This window comes from Caloenas nicobarica, chromosome 1, assembly GCF_036013445.1.
Source record: "Caloenas nicobarica isolate bCalNic1 chromosome 1, bCalNic1.hap1, whole genome shotgun sequence".
In the NCBI taxonomy this organism is placed as follows: Eukaryota; Metazoa; Chordata; class Aves; order Columbiformes; family Columbidae; genus Caloenas; species Caloenas nicobarica.
Window position 1 is genome coordinate 196,689,334 of NC_088245.1, and position 18,712 is coordinate 196,708,045.

Consider the following 18,712-nt stretch of genomic DNA (forward strand, 5'->3'; position numbering starts at 1 on the left):
TGTTCACTTTCTGCATTTGCCAAGAAGGTTACATGGAAGCCACTAAAACACGGAAAAAAGTGTTCTTCATGATTTCTCCAGGAAAGATGGTACACACAGTTGCTTTAGAGAAGCAGGATTATTCACATGTACTTCTTCTTGGAAGAAAATATGGAAACTGCAGTTGCAAGTATGAGAAATGCTGTCTTTTAAAATGCTAACGTTCTTCATTCTTTAATACAATAGCACTTCATTGTTCCATGTCTTATGGTCCTCTTTAAGGGATGGAGCATGTGAAAGGTAAGCTACAGCTCCAGTTTAATCAACTTCAAATCAAGAGCCTTTTCCAGAAGGCACAGAAGGAAAACTTTAATAATGCAACAGCAGTTCATCTTCAGTTTAGTTCCCATGTGGAACATTGTGCTTCTAGAACTTCTAGCATTGTATCAGTAGCAGTTCTACATTTGACATTTTCAGAACCAGAGCTGTGCCAAATAATATAAAGTTTCTGCATTAGTGTGTGAAGAATGCAATTATTACATTTCAAAAACTGAATGTTCAGAGTTTTAAAAGAAAATGTATAAAATAATTGTCATATATTGAATTACTGGTTTAAAAGTGAAAATAATGTCAACTTGGCAGCTGAGACGGCTGTGCTTTTAGGACCCTTTTGGTATATGTGCCAGTTTATTATTGCCTTGTTTTGTTTTGTGTAGCTTTTGTATTATCACTTAACGCATGTTCAGCATCATTCTTGCATCACAGTTGTGTACAGTTTCATAATTTATTCACGCTGCTGAATGCAAATGTTTGTAGAAGAGAGTACTAGAGCATTTGTTTAATATTATGGAACTTGTTTAGGGGGGGTTTTCATTGCTAAGCTTGTTTTCTGTTTACTCTGCATGTTTTGTGCAAAATACACTTTTTCTATTGCGTATGGGGAAAAAGTGGCAAGTCATGAAAACGTGTTTATTAGGAAAGTAAACTGAAGTCCTGGATGCCTCTTACTGTTTCTAAAGTGACAGCTGGCTCAGGATAAAATCACTTGGTATACTTCTCCAGTATGATTACATCTAGATATTTTTCTGCTTGCCAGCTACTTCAGTATTAAAGATCAAGAAAACCGAACCAAACACAACTGCGTTTAGTTTCCATAGATAATCTGGTTTTAATTACAAGCATGTGTACAAACCAGTAAATTAATCACAAATAACTTGATGTTTGCTCTGAATAGTACTGTATTAAACATTAAAAAAAATAGTTTGAGTTTCATCATTTTAAAAGTGAAACTTTAAAAATTGTGTTGACTGAAATTAACCCCGTCCACTGGGGGGTGAGGGGAAGTACAAATCTTTGAAGAAATCATGCTCTTGTGTTGAGTCCCATTATGTTACTGGGCATGTGTTTTTCACTCTTTAAATTTGGGCCATTGTGTGAAACTTTGTTATAGGGATTTAACAAGAAATATAATTTTGTCTTATTTTACCCAGTTATAGGTATTAAATTTGTTGTTAACGACTTAAAAATAGAATTGGTTAGATTAGGCACATGTACTTTACTGGAGATGGTGCCATGTGCTATGAATATCAGCAAGTCAATAATTCAAGTGATGGTCGTTACCAAAGACCGTTGTGCCTTTAAGCCTAGTAGGATAAAAGCTCATCTTGAGCATTCTTCTTACTGCCTTTGGAATTAATTCTTTCATGTGTCTTTTTCTTCTTCCAGTAACCATAAACCTGAATTTCCTAGGTGTCTGATATTTCTGAGAAATAAATGCAGGTTTTAAAACTGTGCCCAGAACCTTGATACTACATTTGCATTTCAGCTTTATTGCTGTAGTAGTTACAGAAGTACTCACAGATTTGAAAGTGTTCATCTAGATTTTTGGGAGAGGTGGAGGGCTTGATTCTTACATGTTGCTTAACTTGTGGGAAAGGTGGGAAATTTGTGCCTTAGGTGGGAAAATTTGTAGAAACTTCCTCATATTATTGTTAAAAAAAAAAATTGTTTTTAAAATGGATATCTTAAAAACTGCCCACTGTCAAGGAAGCTGAATGGTGTATCTTTAAAGAAGGTAGGAAATCTTTATTTTTCTAGAGGTCTTACGTATTTGTGAAGTATTTGAGCTCTAAATCTTTCACTGGTTTGACATTGTAACTCAACCCTAACCTTCCATTAGTCTTATGGTAAAAATTCTGCAAGGTTCTGCAAAGCTTCAGTAGTGATGTAAGGACGTAATGTCATATACTGACTGTAGGACTGGGCCAAATAATTCATCTTTGAACATGGTTGCTGGCCTGCTCTGGGTACCCTTATCTGTTCCATTTAGGACCTTGTTTCTTATTTTGTATTCCAGGTTTTCTTTAATGTTAAAGGCTTTAAATTTCCTGATGATGTGGAAGATACAAGCTATATAAAACTTTGAGAGTTGTAATACTAAACTTGATGGAAATGGGTTAAAGGAAAGAATCAGATGCACAGTAAAAACTGATCTTTATATGATTTGGCAAGTCATTACATACCTCTCCATATGTGTTTTGTTAGTATATGAATATAATGTATGTACTCTTAACCTGTTGTGTCGCTAAAAAGGATTTATGGTTCTTCCTGAGGAGGGGGAAAAGTCGTTCTTCTGGATGAATTGAATGTTAAAGTTTCTCTTTGTGTGAATCAATACACAATAATTAAGTGACTCATAGGCGTGTGGAAATACTAATATGGAAAAGTAAAAGTAGATAAGTGCTCTTCATGCATTTACAGATGGGGGAGATAGTTACGTGGAAAAGCATGAAGATGTGGTTTGACCTCATCTTTCTTTCTTCTAAATTTTGGAAGCTGCCATAGAATTAAAACTCCAAATATGACTCTTGATAAACTTCATCTAAAATTCTTAAATGTTGTTTCAGCGTTCTGCTGTAAGTGAAATTAGTCCAATGTAAACTTGGAAGTAAATACATGCTTTATGGGACAAAATAAGTCTTGAAAACCTGTGTTTCATTAAGATATGGAGAAGAGTAATGTCAATGGGGAGTTGGCTAGATATTTTCTCATTTTTAGTTTTTGTCTACATAAACTTAGAGGAACAGAGGTGGAACTTTATTAATGACATGCAAGGGAAGGCTAAATATACAAGACAAAATTGTGCTGGCAAAGGACAGAATTTCAAATACTTTTAATTTACCAGTGCTTCCAATAGAGGACTACTTGCATGAGTTTAGAGAGCTCCTGCTTAAAAATAAAATGCTGCTCAAATCTGGTCCTGTTCTTATTGCAGGAAAATGTAATCTCTTGACTTTTTTTGTGGCAAAACAAGGATTTAAGTTGATGAAGAATGTAATTATCTTTCCACAGTGATAAACCTGAGTAGTTGAACAGCCAGCACCTGAGGCAGCTTCTCTGCTGATGGGGTGGGTGTACAGCCAGACAACACTCATAACTTGCCAGGACTTTGGTAGTGTCTTTGGCTGGTTCAGCAGTCGCTTCACCTGCCTCAGTTAATGGAGTTCTTTTCTGGCTATGAGGATGCTTTTCACAATCTTCATCACTTCTGTATAGCAGATTTCAATCACACAGTGGCAGCTGCTGCTGTTGGGGATTGAGGGTGGTATAGACATGGACCCCTTAAATCAGCATGTGCTCTTCCCAGCTGTAGTTGTCTTAGTTCATACCTTTTCAGTCATTGCAGTACATTTCCAGATGTTGCCTTTCCTGAATTATGAATGTGGTATTCTCAATGAGGTATTTATCTGAGCAAGCTTGTGTAGAGACTTAGGAAATATTGTATACAAATTAAAAAAAATACAAACTCGTTAACACCCGTACTATCAAAACCAAAAATTCCTTTGATAATTCAAGGTGTGTTACAGAAAATCAATCTGCTAGATTACTGTTTCAGTCAGATTCCCAAATTTTGGAATGAAGATGCAAAGACTTGGTTCTAGGTGCTGAGGTTCATCTTTAAGCTGTTTGTAGATATGCATTTATTTTAGTTTACATAGTGTGGTGTAAACTAGAATCACTCAAAATTTATGCATAAATACATGCAGAGCATACTCAGCTATCAAATGCGAGATTTTGCAGAGCTCAGAATGAAAGTAAATTGACCGAAATAGATTTTTAAAATAAGATGGAAATACAGTAACGAGAAGGCAAGAACAAGGTTGAGCAGAACAGGAGAGCACACTGCAAGTTCTTTGAAGATGGTCTGTAAAAAGTAGCGGAAGAATCTGATAACAGGTAAATGTTCTGTTAACCTTTCAAATCAATGTATCAGTACGCACAACTTCGGTTTGAAATGTGGACTTTGTTGGAGAGCTGCTGCTTGCTTATGTGGAGTTTCTTTTCAAGATAAAACAAATGATGTTTGTAGTGTGTTAGAACGATCATGTTTTCCTTGTGTATGTCAAAAGTCATGAACAGGTAACCGAAGTAAGAACTTTTATGTTCTAGTCTGTGTTCATAACCATTTTCTCATTAATGTGTTCATATTTCCAAATTTGTCACCTGACAATTTCTATAAATGCATATTTTTAATGTGAGAATTATAGTATGAGTTTGCATCTTGAAACCTTGAACAAACCATGATAAAAAATAGTGCCAACAGTCATCTCTTTGATTCAGAATATTTTAGTCTTGAATATGATGCCAGCTGACTACCTTTGTATGTAAGATGATACAAAATGAAGTTGCCTGTTTCCTAATGTGTGGTCTTGGCTTAGTCCTGTGCAAACATGGTTTCATCATTAAGGTCTTTGTACTTTGTTGTTCTCAAGTGAAGAAAGTTGTGGCAAACCGGAGTGTCTTTTAAGGGGATAGGTGGTGGTAGGGTTTAATTTTAATAGTGTTCAACACACACTGAGATGCCCGATAGTTAATTCTGTTTTTCAAAGTTGAAATTATTCCTAATAATTGTGCTTTTCAGTCCTTCATTACAGGTGCTTACTTAATGTTTATGAGATCTGAAGCTTAATGCTTTTTTTAATGTTTGTTCACTTGGAAAGCTGTTTCACTTTGGGTAGGAACAATAACTTTATCTTACAGGAGTAGCCATTTCTACTAAAATAAGGAAAGTAAAATGGTAATAGAAAGCTGAGAGAAATCTTACTTAGTGCAGCATCAGCAATATGTCCAGTTGTGCAAGTTTGAGTCCCAGCTTGCCAGACAGTACAACAGGACAACAGTAGCAAGTAGAGTATCTTTGCTCTTCAGTTTTATGCAGTTGAGTTCTCCACATATTCTGCCTTGTATTTTTTCCTCAGGTTCCTTGTTAGTATTATGCACAACTTTTAGCCCAGGTCTGAATAGTAATCTGCTTAGGCTGGGCAAGTGAAGGCTTGGTTTGTTGCAAGGACTAGTTATGTCATATTGAAACAGATCTGTAAATGCCTTCATCTCCTCAAAACACAGGTTTTCATGAGAAATAGCACCTGTATTCAACATTGCTGCTTTTTTTTTTTTTTTGGTAAACAGGTAAGTCTGTATGTCAGTGGGACCAATAGTTAATAAAGCATTTGCAGGATACTCTGCAGTTTATTAATGCTGTTCTGTTGTCTTTATCTTGAAATACAGATTCCATTTCCTATGTATTTCCAATCTAATGTAGGATGTTCTTTTTTCTACCAAATATGGCTTTATTATCATGGAAGCTGGAAGTTGGTGTTCTTTATTTGTCATGAAGTAATCAGAAATAAAAATTGCCACCCAGCAAAGTTAGCATATGAAGGAAATTACTTAATTGCACAATGAATTACCAAAGCTTTGGACAGAACCAGAGGCAGTGCACACAAACAAACACAGGAGTCTCTGTTCGAACATCGAGGAACACTTTTTTTACTGTGAGGGTGACCAAGCACTGAGAGGTTGTGGAGTCCCCATGCTTGGAGATATGGAAAGCTGGTCCTGGGCAGCTGGCTCCAGGTGGCCCTGCTTGAGCGGGGGCTTGGACCTGGTGACCTGCAGAGGTCCCTTCAACCTGAATCACTCTGTGATTCTGCCACCTAGAGAAAGCTTTGACTGTATTGAAGTTTATTTGAATTAACATTAAAAACCTATTACGTGCTTAGGTATTTGAATGCTTCCTTACTAGGTTTCATTTCAAGATAGATGTACGTGTTGCTTAGTATTGTTAAATTTTACATTTTCACATGAAGCACTTTCAAAGATGAAAGCTCTTTGAGTGAATCTTGAGTTGTTGCTCTTTATAAGGACCATGTGACCACAGCTTGCCCTGCCCTTTCCCCCAGCACAGTCTTATGGCTTCAGAGCTTTTAGCCCCACAAAGATAATCGATTCTGCTGTCATTATTTTGAAGAGGAGGTTAGGACCTGGCCTAACTTGGCACCTGCTGCACAAGTGACAGGTAAGGAGTCTTTACAGGAGGGAATGGGGAGCGTTGTGTGAAGTTGTGTAAGGCAGCATTGCTATCACTTTGGAAGTAAACATGCTGTGTATCAGCAAGTTTCACAATTCCTTAGGAATGCTAGTTTTTTGTATTAGAGAAAGGTCGATATGCTTAATCTAGGAAGTTTACCTTGAAACTAGATACTCTGTAGTTTTTGGAAGATTCAGAATATTCTCAAACTATTGAGGTCATCACATTGCACCTTTAGATATTAATATAAGTAGTTTTCTATCATAGAAAGTTTTGCTGATTTTCTGTAAAATTTTAGAAAACTGTCTCTTAGGCTTTGCCTATGCACTTTTTTGCTACTCTAAAACAATTTTAAAAAATACTTTGAAATCAAACTAAATTGATGTTAATAAAACTATGTCTATTGAAGTGTGTCTCAAATGATCTTGGTGGTTCTCTCAGATTGCATAATGGTAAGCTTGCTTACACAGTGTGTAGTGCAATGATATCCTGACTGCTTAAAGCACTAGAGCAATACTGGTACTACTTAACTCTCTGGTAGCTGTACTAGTTTAACTATATCTATTAATAGTTTACAGCAGACTTTTCTAAATTTGTTTCAAACTCTGTGTGTAAACAAGCCATAAGTTTCTGTGATAGGTGAACTCCCTCAGAATTTCTAGAACCTGACATAAAACAAATTCATGAAATTTTAACTGTAACTTCCAATGCTGAGTGAGGCGATGGTTTCAGATGCTTTTGTTCTGTCAGGTTTCTTAAGTTTTATGTTAATTGGTGAAGTCACATCTATACATCATTATTTCTAGGTGAAAGAGATGATGAGGGTTAAAGGTTATTCCCTTCTTCCTTCAACAGTTTTGTACTTCTTAGCTGTTCGTGATAAGGTAAAGTATCATAAAATGCTCAGGAACTTTGCATCCACGTAATGGGGCATGTGAGCTCTGAATGGAGAAAATGATACCGTTAGTTGCATGGTTTTCCAAGCTGCTCAGCATGAGCACAGTCGTTGAAAGTAAAAGTCTGAACATCTGAAGGTGTTTCTGCTGTATTAATACATACGTAGAATAGATAATTATGAAAATCACTGTTTGGTTAGCCAGCTCTTCTGGTGCTGCGCATTCCTCAACTTCAAATGGGAACGTTAGCGATATAGGGGAGAGAGCTGTTTTCAAAATATGAGATTGAGTTGCCGTTTCATATGGGATTATAATAATTACTTTGTATTACTACAGCCTCACAGCAGAAAATTTTACAAAAATATAATGTATATCAAATATATATAAAAATGTAACACTTCAATTATACTGTGTGATAGAAGCCTGAGTGATGTTGGGAAGTTAAAGATTTTATTCCCTTCTGCTGGTCAAATCCAAACTTCTTTGAAATTGTAGGGAACCTTTTCTAGCAAAAAAAAATGGATCCTGCTTTTGTATTAAATGCGCGGTCTTACATCTAGGAACATAATGACTCACAAATGAATGTAAATTTAATAAAAATCAAAGTACTTAGAAATTGCAGTGTCTTCGTTTAGACCTTGCTTAAGCTGCGCAGATGAAATCTTTGTCCTTTCTGTTTAAATATTTTCAGACATGCTCATCATTCCCCAAATATCGAAGAAAAAGGTTAACTTCTGCATGAGCGAAGTTTTGCAATCCAGGCAAAACAGAAAAATAATTGTCCCTTGATGGAAGTATTGTCACTGGTAACTGCCACTGTCTTTTCTTTTTTGGTTTCTGATTCCAGAAGAGGAATATGACTACATCACATTCCTCATGCTGTGTAAGATGCTAACTTCAGATACCATATACCTTATAAAGTTCTGAAATAGATCTAAAATGTTTTTAATAGTTGTGTCAAGGGAATCGAATGCCATGCTGGCTCAGTCCAAATATTTGCCCTTCTGCTTCTAGGAACTTAATTTTCCTTTTGAGCCTTAATTTGGTAATGTTCACTTTTTCCCTTAAATACTTCTAGGTGTTGGCAGGTATTTGCTCTTAAGGAGAGAATTTGGGAAACATAAGATTGGGGAAGGTTATCTTGCAGTTTGTCTCCTGTAATCACTGGCAGCCATGCAATGGTGCCCAGGAGACAGCTGATTTGCTCCCTGATGGTTTTATTGTTGCAAATGTGGGCTTTTGTCCTTAGCAGGGGCTACTCATGATTAAGGTGAGCAGGTTCGGCCAGACTTGAATAAAAATTAAGAATGGGGAGGAAAAGGTTGCTTGATCATTTAAAAATGTCTAGCACTGTGTCTTTTGTTAGTACATCAGCAGCCAACATTGTTATCTGTTACCTTTTGATAGGTAAACCTGAACAAGTGCAAACATGAACACAGCTCTGCGGATCATCTCGGGTTCCCTTTGGAAACCCCAAATAAATGGCCACAAGGGATTGTGTGTTCTCCTGAGAACAGCTCGGCACTGGAGTTCTTCCTTTCTGTGTGATGGATAGTGGCTCTGCTACTCTCAATGATCCCTATTCCTGCTGGTGCAAAGTGTTGTATGGTCCACTTCAGTGGAAGTCAAAATTTACCTGTGCTGCTGTTGCTAGGTAATTTTTCAAGTAGACATACAATAAACTTTGTTACAGTAGCTCTCAAAAATCCTACTAATTTTTTTTTTTTTAAAAAAGGCAACGTGTCAGTCAAGCCAATGAAGCTACACAGCATCGGGGTGTGTGAGGTAAATGTAAAACGTCCTTTGGTGGTGTGGATTGTCCTGGCTGTTCCTGCTTAGGATGCTGCTGTGGCAGCTTGGAGCTTGTCTCGCGTCACAATTCTCTGTTGGAAAGACAATTGTGGGGAGTATCTGTTAAGCTGAATCTATTACTTGAGATAGGTTGTACTGAGGAGCTGGTTTTCAGTTTTCCTCAGTAATGGCACAATGGATGCACAGTATCACTTTGTGCTTGATGCATCTGTTCTCTTCAGATGAGGCATGTTTATCATGCTGTTAGCCTCGTAGAATATTTGAGATTCCTTTCGGTTGGCACCATACCCACTTTGAGCTTTAATTTAAAGAAAAGCTTCATCATATGAATGAAGGTGATTCAGAGTCAGTTACTTTGAAAATAATTACTTGGTGTGTTCCTGCTTACTCTTGCAGATCCCTTTTTTCAGAACTAGCTGCTAGGATACATACAGGTCTAACAAAGTACTGTTAAACATGAACAGTGGGGTTTGTATAGGTTTCTATTGGGTAAGGAGGTTGGAGTGATCTTAATTTCTTGATAGAGAATCCCAAAGAGACACACTGTTTTAAAGAAAACACACAGACACTAGAATCACTTTGCAAGTATTTGAGTTACGGTAAATGGTTAATTTATAACACGACTATGTGGTCTTACTGGCTGGTTTTAGGGGTTATCTTCAAAAACATATCAGATTTATTGGCTACAGTTTTGTCACTAGTATCAGTTGCCAAATCTGGCTTACTGCTTTCTCTTCAGTGAACCTGGGTGGCAAAGAAAGCGAAGGTCATACACACTGCCTGTTACCAAAATTGGAGAGACTGTGTTAGGCCTTTGGAGATCTTAGCCTTGCTGTTTGTAGATAAGGGAAAAAGGAAGAAAAGCCTAATTGATATTAAAATAGAGACTGAAGGATGTGCAGTTTGTAGCTTCCCTTTAAGATGGGTAGTACTTATCAATAGCTGGATTGGTTTCACCATATGGAGGTGGTGTCCCAGGACATTAATATTTGTCCAGATGACAGTTCCAGCTTGGTCCCCTGGCCATTGTTGTGTTGGACCTGTTCAATGATTTTAATACTAGCACTTGTAAAGTTACAGCCCTAAAGTGTTAGTGTGCTGTGCTCTGTCATATCTGCTTTAGGAAGAAACTACCATCTCACAGAATGTCTGCATTATGGAATAGATAACAACATTTGAACTTTGATGTATGTTATAGCAAGCTGCACCGTGGTGAGGGGAAAGATGACAAGGAAGCAAATGGGAGAACTGATGAATTAATAGCACTTTTAATAGGACTCAGACATGAAATTCTGCCAACTTTGAAATCATATCTACGCTGAGCTGCTAGTCTCAGCTGTACCCAATAAGGCAAATGTTACCTTTATTGTTAGTGTTTGTGGTTGTGTGTTGTAATTTGCACATATGTCACTTCTGAGTTGCTTTTTGGGGCTGTCTCTGGAGCAAAACTAGCCTGAAAGGTGCAACCTGTGTGTGGCTTTCCAAAGTAATTCTTTCTGTAACAAATACTTGGCAGGATGTGCCGAGTTCTCTGATCATCAAACAGGACCCTGAGATGTAGGTAAATTGTGTTAAGAAGTCTTTATCTGAGAGCATAGAGAGCTCTTGTTCCCCTTGTGCCCCTGTCATCAGGGGCTTTCCACGCACTCGGCCTTTCTACAGAGGTTTCTTCTGGGCTCCTTGGTTCTGCAACATGTTTCTGTGTCTGCATCCCCAGCTGGAGCAATGGATTATGTTAAACCTATCAAACATTGCAGTGCTCACATGTTCCATAAAATCGGGGGTATTTGTGGAGAAGAGGTGATTTTAGTTGTGGGCAGGGGAGGAGGGAATGTGTGGATATGGGTTGGGTGAGAGCTGTTTTGAAGCCTGAATGACTGGGGCAGGGAGCTGTTGAATTTTAGATACTTCGGATAACTATTTTGCCTGTGGACTCTGGAAGAAGATGCACTTAGTTCAGGATGGATGCCTTTATTAATGCTTTCAAGTTATTATTTAGGCCTTTTTGAATATACTAACAATAATTTTAATTATGAATTAATGTAATAGGATTAAAATTATACTCTGACTTGTTGTTAGTTCTTCCAATTGCACTTACTGCTAATCCAAGCAGATCTATTGCAGATTTTTGACATTACAAAAGTCTTAAACTTTTGCATCAGTTTCTAATGCTTTTATTATTAACATGTATTTTAATGAGACTTGTATGCAGTTCTGCTCTGAAATGTTCTTCTAACGTAGGACAACATTTTACTCCAATTTAATTCAGTTGTATTATTTTCAGAGATAGCTTTGCCTCTTTTAAATATCTGCTGAATGTCTGTACCACAGCAGGCTGTGGAATGGGGATGGGACTGTATTTCTGCTTCCACACCCTCAGTACAACTACAGTGAGAGCAGTTAGTTCTCAAGTTTCATTAATAACTGTGTGTGCAGGTGTCCTAATTATTGTGGTGGCAATAATAAGAGAAGGATGAAATGTCACTTTGGCCATGTGCATTGACAAGCCTGGAAGAAGACAGTATTGTGTTTGATAGGCATGTTTTAAAAACCCTCCAAAGAGAAGTGACTTGGGGTTCTTTGGAGCAGAACTGCACTCAATCTATTCCAAGCAGAAGTATGAAAATCTAGGAACTTGTTAATGTTCTTGGAACAGCTGTTTTTTAACTGCTGACATTGTAAAATTAGATTTAAAATCTTTAGAGGAATCTGTGTAGTAACAACTAAGTGGTAACAATGGATAGAGAATAAATGGATTTTTTTTCTTCCGGTAATGTGAAGTTTTGGTTTATTTCTCCGTATGATGGGAATTTGAAAAGAGAAACTACTGTATTTTCTAGTTTGTGTCACAGTTATTTACTGTTTCTTTATTTTTTTAGGTTACTATTAAAATCTTAAAATGCAGATGAAGACTGGCTTGTGCAGAATCCTTCTGCTATCTTAAACAAAAGGGATTCCTAAACCAAGTGTTAGTACAAGGTATGTATTAGGATATTTGGCTTTATTCAGCAATTTCTGACATTAGGAGCCCTCTTTTTGTTCACGTTTGCAATTTGATGTAGAGTAATTGTGCTTGTACGTTTCAGCTAATACTTGTTTTCAGATGATGTAATTCCTTGCATAATTCCTGTCGTATGTTAACATGTTTTTAAAGGACTTGAAATATATGTACGCAGCTCAAAATCTGGCTGGCCGTAAGGTGTCTTACATCCCAAACCATAGTGCCACATTAATATGGTGTCCTGTCTGAGCTAGTGGATGCTGTCGATACATTGCACTCAGAATCCAGTTTGTACCATCAACACTGTAGTTTCTGATTCTGAAGAGTCCTCGGGATTGGCCTTTGGTCCAGAAGGCCATGTGGATGGACCCTGTAAGACCTGGTGTAGAGCTGGGTTTGCATACGTGCAGGTGTGTGGTGGTGTCTGCCCTGGGCGTTGGAAGCGTCTCTGCGGACTGACAGATAGGGAAGTTTTAAAGGGAGATGGATGCATCTTGGTTCAGTAGTCCTGATAGTTCTGAATTTCCAAAATATCAGTTTTATAAAGTAAACATTATTTTAAACACTGGGATTTAACCAAGATGTGCAAGTTCTGCTGATAAAGCAAGAGGAATTTGGGTTAGTTCTCTTCTGTGTTTGTCTGGTCCAGTGAACACACTCAGAGCTGTCTCTGTAGTGGTGTTAATAGTAAACAGAGATATATATAGAGAACAAGATATATTGAGCTATTTATTGACATCTAAAAGATGTAATTAATCTTTCACATTGGAGTTAAAAGGGGGGGTTTGGACTAAATGATCTTCAAAGGTCCCTTCCAACCCAAGCCATTCTGTGATTCTATAGTAGTAGTCTGTGTGATTTATTGCTAATTATGGAGGTCCTTTTACTGATTTCCAAGTCATCTGGTAAATGAAGTGTGGGAAGTTAAGCAGTAAAACTTCAGAGAGTTGCATGGGAAATATAAACATGATGGGGTCCTTTGTCATTCTGTAAACAGCATGGAAAGGGCTACATGAGAGAAGAAATATTTCTGCAGTAGTACGTCTCAAACTGTACTCTTGAGTTATGACTAATACTGAAAAATTGCTCATGTGGTCTTTGATTCCCAAGATTGAAATAGTTCAAAATTTCTACCCAAGAGAAACGGAATCCTCTTACACACTCCACAGAAGCTCTGTTTCCTTTTTTCCTACCTTTTACTCTCTACCTGCTATGCCTTGTTGCATCTTTCACTTATGTAGTGCTGCTTTGTAAAGGATTTTTCCAAATTAATTTTCTGTGTGCATGCTTCGGAGGAAGAGTTGGGGCCCTGTTCCCCTCCTGGTGTTGAGGTCACCCCAGGCAGGTGCTGTACGTCGGACAGTCTGGTAGTTGCCCTTGCTGCTGGCAATGACTTCTCCTCTCCTGAGCCCTGCAGTGCTAGCTCGCATCTCACCTCTGCAGTGGAAGTTGGGGCAGGCTTTTCAGAACCCCAGAATACCTGAAGTTGGAAGGTGCTGTGGAGACTGTATAATCCAACACACTGCTCAAAGCAGGATACCAGGTAGAGCAGGTTGCCCAGGACTCTGTCCATTTGGGTTTGGTCTCCAAGGAATGGAGATTCCACAGCCTCTGGGCAACCTGTGCCGGTACAGTCACCCTCACAGTAAAAGTTTCCTGATGTTCAGAGGGAACCTCCCATTTTTCAGTTTGTTCCCATTGTCTCTGGTCCTGTCCCTGGGCACCACTGGGAAGACTCTATCTCTGCCATCTTTATACCCTTTCATTAGATGTTTGTAAATATTATAAGATTTTGCCCCACCTTTTCCAGGCTGAACAGTCCCAGCTCTTTCAGCCTGTTATAACATGAAAGATGCTCCAGTCCCTCAGTTGTCTTCCGTTCACTGAACTCAATCCAGTATGTCCATGCCTCTTGTACTGGGGAGCCCAGCACAGGACACAACACTCCAGATGTCTCACCAGTGCTGAGTAGAGGGGAAGGATCATCCCTCTTCATCTGCTGGCAGCTTTCTTTGTAGTGAGTGCAGGATGCCATCAACCCTCTTTGTGGGCAGGTCACATTCTTTGCTCATGGTGGTTCGTGGGCTTGGTGTTCACCAAGACCCCCAGGTCCTTATCAGCAAAGCTGCTTTCCAGCCAGGTGGCCTCCAGCTGTGGTGGTGCCTGGGATTATTCCTCCCCAGGTGCAGGATTGGGCATTTCCCTATGAACTTCATCAGATCATGTAAGCCCATTTCTCCAGCCTCTTGAGGTCCCTCTGGATGGCAGCATGACCCTCTACTGTATCAGCCACTCCTCCCAGCTTTGTGTCCCGAGCAGACTTGCTGAGGGTATGCTGTCCCATCAACCAGGTCATAAATGAAGATGCTGAAAAGGCCTGGCCCCAGTAGTGATTCCTGTAGTACTTTGCTACTTGCTGCCCTTTAACTGGACTTTGTGCCATTGATGAGAACCTTCTGAGCCCGGCTATTTAGCCAGACTTCAGTCCACCTCATTGTCCACTTATCTAGTCTGTGCTTTATCTCCTTGTCAATGAAGATATTATGGCAGACAGTGTCAGAAACCTTCCTGAAGTCAAAGTAGACAATATCCTCTGCTCTCTCCATATCCACTGAACTGGTCACCTTGTCATAGACGCTGCAAGGTTAGGATTCTTAAGGATTTGCAAATGACCCCTTTGTAAATCCATGCTGACTACTCCCAGTTAGCTTCTTGTCCTTACTGGTCTGGAAATGGTTTTCAGGTGTGGTTGGTCCATCACCTTCCCATGGCCTGTAGTCCCCCCGATCTTCCTTCCTGCCCTTGAAGACAGGAGTGACATGTCCTTTCCCTTGTCCTCGCACGCCTCTTCCAGCTGCCGTGTCCTTTCAGTGACAGCGGCCTCTCAGTGCCAACAGCCACTCCCCTCCCATCAGGCCCAACGCACTGAACTCGTGTCCAGATTAAGTGTTCCCTGACTTGGGCCTGTTACCTACTCAATATTGGGGGGCGGTGTCTGAGGAGGTGGGAAAACTGATATGCACCTTGTTGTGTGGTTTTGCCTTGGCCTTTGCCAAGGAGTTCCCTGTTATTTTCTTAGTAACATCACAGTAAAATTATAATCACACAATAATGCATAAGATACATCAGGCTATGGAAATAAAAGCTACAAGCATTTACTCACAAAATCTATAAAAGACAATGCAGTTAAAACTCTTTATCAGAAAAGAAGTAGTGACAGAAAAAACACTTGATTAATATTTTAAAAGTTTGACTCAGAAGAGGTTTTTCTCTCCAGCTGACGTTTTCAGCCTTGTTGCTTGTCCTTACGTATCAGGCTGGCCCTGTGCAAAGGAGCCATTTGGGCGTTTGGCAGGTTTCCCAGGCATCTCAGAATTTTTATGTCCTCAACTTAGTTTCCTTCCTGTGAAGGGAAGAGCTGTGGCCAAGGTTCCTTGGAGATACAAGTGTTTCTTTGACTGGCTAAATAATGACTCCTTGTCTGAGGGGAGTGATAAAACCCTTTTTTTCTCAGTCCCCATTATTAGTTTGTGTGTGCGCATTTCACATTGCAGTGTGAACCTGGCTGACACAGCCTAATGGCCTAATTAAATGGTGTTAAAAATTGAGGGTACATAAAAACGTGAGTGGGTCACGTTTTCCTTGGGGCAGAGCGTGCAATAGCAAACTGTGAAAAAAAGTTGCAGAAGCCTGAGAGAGTGAGCCAGATCAGGCACGAAAAGTTACACCTGCTCAGTTTGGTCTTCCTTAATTGGTGGCTGAGCAGTATTTTGTAGAGATCAGAGCAGGCCTTGGTGTGTCATTGTGTTCCCTTCTTCAGCGCTGAAATAAGTTTGCATATAGTTCTGTTGTACCAGAAAATGCACCGGGTTCCGATTTAATTTGTAGCAAGGTCTAAATGTTGTGTGAGGCTGCCTGCTGCTGGGGTTCCTGAACAGTGGCAACGAGTTCCAGGTGCCTCTTGGAAGAGCCATGAAGGAAAACGGTAGCATTTCCCAGCTCTTTATCCAACTACATTTGCTAATGCACTGCTCTGTAGTTTGAGTCTTGTTGTTTGCAGTACTTTGTATGTTTTCAAGGAAGTTAACACTCAGGTATCTCTTGCAACTCCTCAGCTTATTTTCTGAAAATGTTCTTCTCTGCATTAGGTTTCAATGCAAACCGCTGGTGGCTGCACACCCTGAGAACTGAAGAGGGCGACTTCTGCTGTATTGTGATTGTGTGCAATATGCTGCTCCTCAAGCTGGAATTACAAGGACCATCAGGGGTGAGAAGATAATAGTGTTGTCACTCATTAGGGCACTTAACAGTGGTTGTGATTCTTGTGATGTAATCTGTTTCTTTTGTGCTCAGTTATCAGTCTCTTTGTATTATTTTTGTGCCTAACAAGTGTTGTGTTCTCTTTTTCTTAATTGTTCTCTGTGCTCCTGGGCACAAGAACAATGTTGTTATCCAGTTAAACCCTTAAATCTGTGACACCTAGGTGAGCAGGGGAGAGGGTTGAATTGCTGCTCTCACTTGAGCTGTGCTCTCTGCCTGTAGACAGGGCTGCCCTGCGAGACCCAAGGGAATGGGCCGCTGGAAATGATGGCAGTGAGACCAGCCTGGATCGGTGTGTCCCCCACTAGCACCCCAGACTGGAAAAGCCGCATCAGAAGAATCTGAAGACGACATCTGCTTGCGAGGTTCAAAATACCTTTTGCCGTATGAGGTGAGTTACAGCCACTGTGACATTACACTCTTCAGCCACCGGGAGAGCAGGTGCTACCAGCGTTCAGTGCAGTATTCAGTAGTAAAGCTGCTCTTGGCCAACTTTGTGGAACTGAGGCTTTGACTCCCTTTTTATCTGGGCTGTACCAGAAGCATATTTTCTTTCAGATCTCCAATACTAGTACTGGGAAATGCTTCTGATAAAAAGATTAAAATTTGTACCTGTTTCAGGCTAAATGGTTAAATGATTTGTTTTGGACTTAAAACAACTTTAGAGTTAAATGGAGTAAAAAAATAATTTCAAGCAATAAAGTATGTGACAAAAGATGGGGAAATTGTGGGCTTTATATTTAAAGAAAAAACAATGGTATGGATTAAGTTGCAGTAATTTGAAGGAGCACAGAAGCATTGTGCGAGCCAGCAACAGCCGAAAAGGACTGAAAGGAAAATGCCACCCACTGGGGAGATTAAAGCTGCACTAACATTTCACTGTCCGTGCAGTCAAGTTTGAGTTGGAAGTTGTGATAAAAATGCTTGCTGTCTTAATGCAGCCAAATAAAAAGATGAAAACCAAAACCTATGAGTGAAATTAATAATGAAATGCAAATTTTGATGTGATGCGATTTCTCCAGCCTTACATTGCGCTGTAATATACCACCAGTGTTACTATTTTTTTTCCAGGGTTTCTATATCTATTATAACAGGATGTTTGCTATTTCCTTCAATCAACAAGGCAGTGAACATGAATCAAGGGCCTGAGCGGAACCTCACAGTTTGAAAAAGGCAAATGTGAAGTTCTGCAGTGGGTACAGAAAAACATGATGCAGCTGTGCAGCCCAGGCACAGGCGTGTTGTGGAGCAGCTCTGCAGCAGCTGGTCAGGCAGTCCTGAGGGACCAGCCAAGATGAAGGTTGTCAGAAGAGCACAGCTGAGCAGGGGCACGGAAGGGCACTGCTCCTCCTTTTCAGTGCTTCTGAGACTGCAGCTGGAGTGCTGGACCCAGTTCTGGGCTCCTGAAGACAAGAGATCTATGGGAATCACAGAATGTTAGGGATTGGAAGGGACCTCAAAAGATCATCTAGTCCAATCCCCCTGCCAGGGCAGAAACACAGTCCAGTGGAGGCCACCAAGATGGTCTGGAGGTTCAAGCATAGGAGCTGTGGGGACAGGCAGTGGGTTTGCTCGCTCTGGAAAACAGGAGCTCGAAGGGTAGGAAATCTGACTTCAGCTGTGTAACGGAAGGGGTAGAGAAGATGGAGTCAGGCTCATCTTAGAGGTGCACAGTAACAAGGACATTTTGTGTAATTTTCAGTGTACATAGGTGTTGCATCATACCACTAATAAAACCAGTGCAAGTCAGTATGGTTTTGCTGTACTTAACGGATGTCCCCACACGGTGGAACCACCAGGGGTTCCTGGTAGCCCTTCTGTTTCAGAGGGTGAATGCAGGGGAGTCAGGCTGGGGGTTTGTGTGGGGCAACATTCACTTGTGGTTTAGGGATCTTCATCCTACTGCTTACAGAAATATGAACTGTGGAATGTTAATACAGTAGAGCTGAGAGGTCCAGCAAATCAAGGGAAATGCCAAATGCTTGTACGTCTCCCACACAAACTTCTCCAGATAGGATGTCACAACCAGCTTGGTAAAGCCTTTTTTAAAAAAAATAATATGCATGTAAGCACAGCCTTTGCAGGCTGAGGCTCTGGCAGTTACTGTTTGTGGCAAGGACAGCAGCTTTTCCCACATAACAGAGATGATTGTGTTTGGTGCAAGATGTGCAACTGCTGTAAACAAGCCTGAGGTTTTCTTCCACAAATTCTCCTCACTTGGCTACTCTAAGTCTGTACATCACAGCTCCAGGGAACAGGACTTCTTAGAAATTGAGAGTACAGACAGGCCCTGGGACACTGAGCAATCCTGGCTGGCCAAGGTGGTAGCTGCAC

At 40.0% G+C, this 18,712-nt stretch overlaps 1 protein-coding gene across 11 annotated transcripts in view; it reads left to right on the forward strand.

Annotated features, from left to right (window-relative positions):
- Window positions 1-18,712, forward strand: part of PSPC1 (paraspeckle component 1) — a 74,784-nt gene that overhangs the window by 45,235 nt on the left and 10,837 nt on the right. The window contains exons 7-9 of one of the 11 annotated variants that reach the window (XR_010605651.1): window positions 16,207-16,325; window positions 16,601-16,769; window positions 17,450-18,429. Coding sequence is in view for 3 of the 11 variants with exons in the window: in XM_065626944.1 (XP_065483016.1) it covers window positions 6,227-6,334 (108 nt within the window). In the remaining 8 variants the exon portion in view is untranslated. Of the gene's footprint in view, window positions 1-6,226; window positions 6,338-7,155; window positions 7,180-7,936; window positions 8,203-8,652; window positions 8,900-11,936; window positions 12,037-16,206; window positions 16,326-16,600; window positions 16,771-17,147; window positions 17,334-17,449; window positions 18,430-18,712 lie in introns of those variants that run through there. The other 10 variants (XR_010605652.1, XR_010605654.1, XR_010605653.1 and 7 more) reach the window with 10 other exon arrangements.